Source organism: Zea mays, chromosome 6, assembly GCF_902167145.1.
Source record: "Zea mays cultivar B73 chromosome 6, Zm-B73-REFERENCE-NAM-5.0, whole genome shotgun sequence".
In the NCBI taxonomy this organism is placed as follows: Eukaryota; Viridiplantae; Streptophyta; class Magnoliopsida; order Poales; family Poaceae; genus Zea; species Zea mays.
The window spans coordinates 72,978,851-72,987,041 of record NC_050101.1 but is presented as its reverse complement, the minus strand read 5'-3'; the positions used below and the strand labels follow the sequence as shown (position 1 = coordinate 72,987,041).

General features: G+C 47.3%; 1 protein-coding gene across 1 annotated transcript; it reads right to left on the bottom strand.

Moving 5' to 3' along the window:
- Window positions 1-4,876: 4,876 nt before the first annotated feature.
- LOC103629421 (uncharacterized) lies at window positions 4,877-7,321 on the bottom strand. Its single transcript, XM_020539759.3, has 3 exons — window positions 5,787-7,321; window positions 5,558-5,715; window positions 4,877-5,488 (listed from the first exon to the last, which is right to left on the bottom strand). The coding sequence occupies exons 2-3, from the start codon at window positions 5,699-5,701 to the stop codon at window positions 5,009-5,011; spliced, it is 624 nt and encodes a 207-aa protein (XP_020395348.1). The 5' UTR covers window positions 5,702-5,715; window positions 5,787-7,321; the 3' UTR covers window positions 4,877-5,008.
- Between the last annotated feature and the right edge of the window lie 870 nt (window positions 7,322-8,191).

The window sequence follows — 8,191 nt, the reverse complement described above, 5'->3', positions numbered from 1 at the left end:
TCAACTAAAAATGGTTATGATTCTTTTAGTGCATGTGACTAATCCTTATTATTGGAACTAAGTGGAACTAGAGCATGTAATGACTAGTTATGCGTCTACCCGTAATACGCCTCGAGTATAGCTTTAACCCCTGTGAGACCTTCTTTCTTCTCTTTCTAGCCATGGCAAGTGCAATATCGTATGTCATACTCTATGCATATTTAATCTATTTGTTCTCTTGTATGATGTACTGTTTGTTTCCTAATTCGAATGGATGGATGTATGTATGCTTGCGCTCGCATAGAGAACGATCCGGTTGAGGAGCCCGAAGAATTCGTAGGAGAAGCCCCTGAGCAGCAGTCGGTTGGTGGAGGCAAGTGTCCCTTGACCTATCTCTGTCCTATACATTCTTTAATTCACCTCCCGCATTACACATTTATACCTAAGGATTAACTAGCTTTTGTTATCCATGTCCTTGTTTACCTATCTGGGTTGGATTATTATTGCTTAGTCTTATGCTATTGCTCAACTCTAATCAATGAACATGATGAGAATTATCAATGATACACTGTTTTCGCCTCTTTTATTATGATGTTATACTTGTGGTCTTCAAGCGGGCTCGAGCGGTTTCTTGAGTGCCTCTCCGTAAGGACCTGTTCGTTGGATGACCGCCCAGGAAAACAGTGCAACCATGAGGGTGGAATGGGGTGCCCTTAGCTGAATAATTAGAGGATCCGGGGTGTAGTTCCCTTAGTCGTCGTGCCGTCAATGGGGCTCGGTTTATGCGGCTCGCTCTGCCAAGCTTGGGTTCGCCCCTTGGGAAGGAGTGCGGTGCATTTAGGAAACCTAACGGGTGGCTACAGCCCCGGGGAATCTTTGTAAAAGGCTACGTAGTGATGCCCTGCTGGGCCACCTAGGCAGTGGTCAATGGGGAGTAGCTCTCTACGGGCAGAAAGGGAATCACGGCTTGTGGGTAAAGTGCACAACCTCTACAGAGTGTTAGAAAACTGATATATCAGTTGTGCTCGCGGTTATGAGCGGCCAAGGGAGCTCTAGTGATTAGTGGTACTTGATCAGAGATGTTCGGTTTGCAGGTGGCAATGAGATTGATGGTTCTTGGTTTTGACTCTGGTAATGGTAAGTGGTACTCTTTCCGTTTGGAAAGGAGTACGTTTGGGTTAATAACGTGGGTTAATTCTAAAACTTGGCTTTCTCTACTAGTAATAATAATCTGACCAACTAAAAGCAACTGCTTGACTTACCCCCACAAAAAGCTAGTCCACTACAGCCAAACCGGACACTTGCTGAGTATGTTGATGTGTACTCACCCTTGCTCTACACACCAAACCCCCCTTCCCCAGGTTGTCCGCATTGCAACCACTGCTCAGGAGAAGATGAAGCCGTGGAAGGAGACTTCCAGGAGTTCCAAGACTACGACGAGTTCTAGGCGTGGGTTAGCGGCAACCCCCAGTCGGCTGCCTGTGAAGGCCGCGTTTATCTACGTTTCGTTTTCGCACTTTGATTATTGTAAAGACTATGTGGATGTCTTAGAAATATGATGTAATCGACTATTATTTCCCTTTTTAATACTATTCGAGCATTGTGTGATGATGTCCATGTTATGTAACTGCTGCGTACGTGAATTGCTGATCCTGGCACATACATGGTTCGCATTCAGTTTGCCTTCTAAAACCGGGTGTGACACCACTAGATGAGAAAACATTTACCAAACTTAGGCATGAGCTAAACATTCTTGATTCTAGGAATTTTGATTGATATTTTGCACACATAGCTCATTCATGTACCTTTTATCATATCTCTTTCATGTGCTATGACTAATGTGTTTGTCAAGTATATTCCATACCAAGTCATAGATTGAAAGGGAAAAGGAGTCTTCGGCGAAGACAAGGCCTCCACTCCACTCCATCAAATTATTCATCCTTCACCATCGCTCCACACCACTCTCTAATTTGGTATAATCTTCACTCCTAAATTATTTACCAAAGGGGGAGAAATTTGAAAAAGGGCTTATCTTTCACTCATAAGTATCCATTTTTGGCGATTCATGCCAAAGGGGGAGAAAGTATTAGCCCAAAGCAAAAGAACTGCACCACCACCACCAATTTCAAAAATGTAGTCTTTTCAAATTGAATTTAAAGAAGGTTTTTCAGTTGGAATCTTATTTTTTATATAATTTCAAATTGGTATGACCTCTGTCAAAATTAATATCTAAAACCCTCTTGAACACTAAGAGGAGAACTTCATTAAGGGGGAGTTTTGTTTAGTCAAAGGAAAAGCATTTGAAATAGGGGGAGAAAATTTCAAATCTTGAAAATGTTTCTCAAAATAGTATTCATTTACCTATGACTATTTGCAAAAAGACTTTGAAAAGAATTTCTAAAAGAATTTGCAAAAACAAAACAAGTGGTGCAAGCGTGGTCCAAAATATTAATTATGAAGAAAGCATCCATGCATATCTTACAAAATGTATATTGGTTTAAATTCTAAGTAACCTTTGCACTTACATTATGCAAACTAGTTCAATTCAGCACTTTTATATTTGCTTTGGTTTGTGTTGGCATCAATCACCAAAAAGGGGGAGATTGAAAGGGAAACAGGCTCACACCTTTTTCCTAAATGATTTTGGTGGTTGAATTGCCCAACACAAATATTTGGACTAACTAGTTTGCTCTAGATTATAAGTTTTATAGGTGCCAAAGGTTCACAATAAACCCATACAAAGTTAAAAGAAAGGGTTAAAAAAGAAAGGAGCAAAGCAACCGAAGGCTGCCCTGGTCTGGCGCACCGGACTGTCCGGTGTGCCACCGAACAGTGTCCGGTGCACCAGGGAGATCAACTCCAAACTTGCCACCTTCGGGAATTCTGGGAGCCACTCCGCTATAATTCACCGGACAGTCCGGTGCTACACCGGACTGTCCGGTGTGCCAAGCGGAGCAACGGCTACCTACGCCAATGGTCGTCTGCAAAGGAACAGTGAAACGCTATAGTGCGCGCCTGCGCGCGCAGAAGTCAGAGCAGGCACCAGAAGGCGCACCGGACAGTGAACAGTAACTGTCCAGTGCACCACCAGACTATCCGGTGGCCCACGTGTCAGAAGCTCCAACGGTCGAACTCTAACGGTCGGGTGACGTGGCTGGCGCACCGGACTGTCCGATGCGCCATACGACAGCAGCCTTCACCAACGGCCATTTTGGTGGTTGGGGCTATAAATACCCCCCAACCACCACACTTCAAGGCATCCAAGTTTTCAGCCATCAAACCACATACAAGAGCTCTAGACTTCATTCCAAGACACAAACAAAGAGATCAAATCCTCTCCCAAGTCCGGAATCACTCGAAACAAATTAGTGACTAGAGAGAGAGACTTTTGTGTTCTTTTGAGCTCTTGCGCTTGGTCATTTTTCTTCTTCCCCATTTCTTGTTTCCAAGATCATTGTAATCAAAGCAAGAGACATCAATTGTGTGGTGGTCCTTGTGGGGACTTAGTGTCCCGTTTGATTGAGAAGAGAAGCTCACTCGGTCTAGGTGACCATTTGAGAGAGGGAAATGGTTGAAAGAGACCCGGTCTTTGTGACCACCTCAACAGGGAGTAGGTTTGCAAGAACTAAACCTCGGTAAAACAAATCACCGTGTTCATCCGCTTTATTTCTTTGTTGATTTGTTTTCACCCTCTCTTTCGGACTCGATTATATTTCTAACGCTAACCCCGTCTTGTAGTTGTGCTTAAACTTTGTAAATTTCAGATTTGCCTATTCACCCCCCCCCCCTCTAGGCGACTTTCAGAACACAGTAATTTAGTCAGCTAGGTACCAGCAGACCTTGAGGCGCTATCATGATAAAGTTGTGTGACACCGGTCCTTTGCAGTGGGAGACTTGGTCCTTCGCCGAATTCTAACGGGGGAAGGACGGCACAAGCTGTCACCACTATGGGAAGGGCCATTCATTGTATCAGAGGCCACTCGGCCAAGATCATACCGGCTTACTCAAATGGATGGCACGGAAGTGGGGAACTCATGGAACATAGAGCATCTCAGAAAGTTCTATCCCTAACGAGGCCTCAAAATTTTTCGAAGAAACATTGTACTCTGTAATCTGGGGGCTTCATCATCAATAAAGTTTTCGTTTTCAAAAGCATTCAGACTCTTGACTTTCAGCTGACCTCGATTGGACTGGACTCAGCACGCTTACTCGACTTAGGGTGACCACTATACCCTATTAACGGAGCAATCGGCTTAAGTCAGCGACGACTTAAGTCGGTGCGACATGCTCACGCTTACTCGACTTAGGGTGACCACTATACCCTACTAACGGAGCAATCGGCTTAAGTCAGCGACGACTTAAGTCGGTGCGACATGCTCACGCTTAATTGACTTAGGGTGACCACTATACCCTACTAACGGAGCAATCGGCTTAAGTCAGCGACGACTTAAGTCGGTGCGACATGCTCACGCTTACTCGACTTAGGGTGACCACTATACCCTACTAACGGAGCAATCAGCTTAAGTCGGCGACGACTTAAGTCGGCGACGACTTAAGTCGGTGTGACATGCTCACGCTAACCGGACTTAGGGTGACCACTGTACCCTACTAACAGAGCAATCGGCTTAAGTCGGCGACGACTTAAGTCAGTGCGACATGCTCACGCTAACCTGACTTACGGTGACCACTATACCCTACTAATGGAGCAATCGGTTTAAGTCGGTGATGACTCAATACGATGCGACATCCTCACGTCTACTTATCTTAGGGCGACCACTATGCCCTACCAGCCAGGCGATCAACTTAAGTTGGAAAATGCCTTAAAACCAACATGGCACACTTGCTTTCACGACTGTTCAGGGTGACTACTATGCCCCAAAAGCGAAACAATTAGCCCTTCAGGAAAAAAAACGTTTTACTTGCTGGCACTAGGGGCATGTTCTGGCGCCCTGTCCACAAAATATTCGAGTTCTAACGCAACCATCACATGCACATAGAATTCATATTACATTGAGTGTTTTGCAGGACATCACTGCATCGAAACGTCTTTGCTAGCAATGTCTTTCACAGGAGCGACGGAAGAAGAAGGACGACTTGAAGCATCGGGCGCAGCCTTGACATCAGCGACAATATCGTTAGGCACCACGACGCCGGGCCTCCTCATCAGGATCCGTCCAGCGCGAACGACTTTGTCCATAGCCTTGTCGCGTTGAGCCTTCAAGACGGCGCAGTTGTCCTCTAAAGCTTTAACAGCCAGTCGAGTGGCCTCTAGCTCCTGCGCCACAAGCTTCTTGGAAGCACACATATCCTTGATGGTGGAATCCTTGGTCGATAACAACTGTCCAAGTCGCAGAACCTCATCTTGGGATACTTGCAGCTCATGGCGGTGATGATCCAGGTCAGACATGGTGAAGCGGTGGCTCCTCTCCAATATGGTCAAGGAGTTGCTAGCATCACGGTACAACCTATCCAGATTGTCACGAGAGGCCGCGAGTGCTCGTTTCTCCTCCTACAAATAGAAACCAACAATCAGTACCAAGGCAACAATAGCATGGCAGGGTCAACCAAGGAAGTTTACCTCATGCGCCACTTTTTCATAGTCAAGCTGGTCATTAACTGAAGAATTCAAAGAACGTGCACCGTCCAAAAAAGCAGAAGTCTGGGCCAAGTTGGCTTGACTTTGAGAATACTTCTCCTCAAGGTCAGAGCATCGTTGGGCCATATTCGACAAAGCAGCTGAAAGGGAATGCATGACTAAGAACAAGTTGATCAGTAAAAACAACTAGGGAAGCTGTAAGGTCACTAACCAGCATTCGACGCCTTCAGGTCATCGATCTATTTCTGGAGCAGCAATGGATTCCACTGCATCAGAGACAGAGCTTGTTCGGGAACATTGGCGCCGCAGGATTTCAGCTGAGCAGATATTCCATCAACAAAATCATGTGATCATGGACAGATGAGCAGAAGAAAGATAATTCGCTAATATGAACAACATAGAACAAGAGGCTAACTCACCTGAAGATTGGAGAGGAAAAGTGGTAGACCCAGGGTAGGAGGAACTGAGGTATGGCTCGACGAGGGAAGGTCAGCAAGAACGATCTGAAGAGCACTATCTGGGGTGACCTCAGCCCCACCGGCAGACACCAGGCTCCTTGCATTTAGCTCGCCGACCTCTAAGGCGACTTGTCCAGTTAAAACTATGGAAGCATGTACCGCCGTCGCTCCATCGGACCGAGGTGGGAACGACCCAACGTGGACATCCATGGAGGCATGAGAAAGAGAGCACACCTGAACACCCTCGGGGGCTGGGTTGTAGCTTGCACTACCCACAAGAGCTGGATCATTACCAGCAACACCCTCGGGGGTGGGTAGCTGCCGGCACCACCCTTGGGGGCTGAGTCTTCTGCAGTAGCCACCTCTAAGGATGAAGGCCCCTCAGCCACCTCCATGGGAGTCGGATGACTCAGATCAGCGTCTCAGCATGGAAGGTTGCCCTCCAAAGTCGACGATGCACGAGACACCGCTCGGGTTACCTCTTGCCCAACAGAATCGAGCAAGGAAAGCCCACCGTCTTGGACCTCTGAACAGACGACCGTGATATCATCTTCATGAGGCTCTGATAGCATGTCTTTGGGGACGACCTCCTCCAGTACTTGATCAAAATCTGATATTGAGAGCCCCTGAAGACTGACAAGGGCCGACAGAGCTGGAGTGGGAATATCACTACCCCCTCGCTACCTCTATAGTGCCGACTGTTCTTGTGAATCAGCGGGACTTCCTCTTCTTCTTCCTTTTCGTCCTCATCAAACAGGCAGCCAACAGCCTATGCACGATCACAACCCTTGGCATCAACCTTAGGAATGGCTTCCACTAGGACATCAACAGTAGCCAGTGCAGAAGGGCCTGCAACCTGGTCCAAGCACGACAGCCGCCGAAGTCGCCTCTTCTTCCTTTTCTCCTCGACAGGTGCAGTCAGGCGGCTCACTCAGCATGGATGCTTTGGGCGGACACCTTCGGGTTTCCAAGTTTCCACCTCTTCACCAAGTTCTTGCCCAGTTGTGATGGCCAACGGCTCGGTGTGGGTTGAGTCGGATGATTCCCCAGCCAGCAGGCTAAGCACAGCATCCATCTCCGCGTCATCAGTGCTAGTTGGCATCTCAAAGTGAGTCTGCCTCTCATCCTCAGGAAGACTCCGAAGTGGGGCAATCAAAACCTCGATGTCCTCAGAAGAGGGTCGCACTCTAAGACCTAGGCTACCATCACGAGCAGGAGGGTTGGACACAAACTCAGAGAACGGCTTAAGTGACGGCAGGTTTCATGCAAAATAAGCCACAGGAGCACCAGCATTTGAAACTCTGCCCCTCATGATCATGTCCAATCGACTCAGCAGGTTTTAGTAGGAATTTTTCTGTTCATGACCCGGTAGAATCGTTGACACTGCTGTACAAGTAAGCGAGGTAGGCCATGTCCTTTAAGGGTTGAATGTTCTTGAATACGAAGTCAGCAACTATAGCTTCAGCAGTCAGACCTCTATCCTTCAGCAAGCAGATCTCGACAAGCAGCACTTTAGCTTCTGTTATCTTCGAAAGGGTCGGAGATTCTATCCAGCTCGGTGTGCGAACATCTGGCTGCCTCCCTGACCAAGAGGGGAGGGACTTGCAGTGGTTCTCCACAATGAACCACTCAAGGCGCCAACCATTGATGCTGTCCTTGAGAGGAATGTCAAGGTACTCTGTTTTCCTCCCTGGTGAAGCTCCAGACTTGCACCGCCAACAAGCTGGTGTTGTCCCCCAGCCATCCCTGGCCGACAATGATAAAGGTATTTCTAGAGACCGAAATGGGGGAGAATCAAAGCCGCCTGAAAATGAGTCAAGCAACAGACGCCGCTTCACGTAACACGACTCCATTTGGACCAAGGTCAACTACTCGGGCGGTATGATTACACCCCGCGGTCACATCAAGTTACTACTCCAGGACAGTGTGCTAAACGCTCTGTGTACCAAGACGCCCCTTGGTCACACCCATTGGGGGGCAGCCAGGAATTTTCAATAGATTTTCTGAAGGAGTCATATCTATACAGTATACGCAATGAATGTACTGAGACAGAAGGAAGAGATCTATGATGGAACCTCCCAAGTCATTAGGCCCACCTACAGTTGTCCTTGTCCAACGGACCTCAGACAACCCTGTAGGTGCCCCTGAATCACTTGAC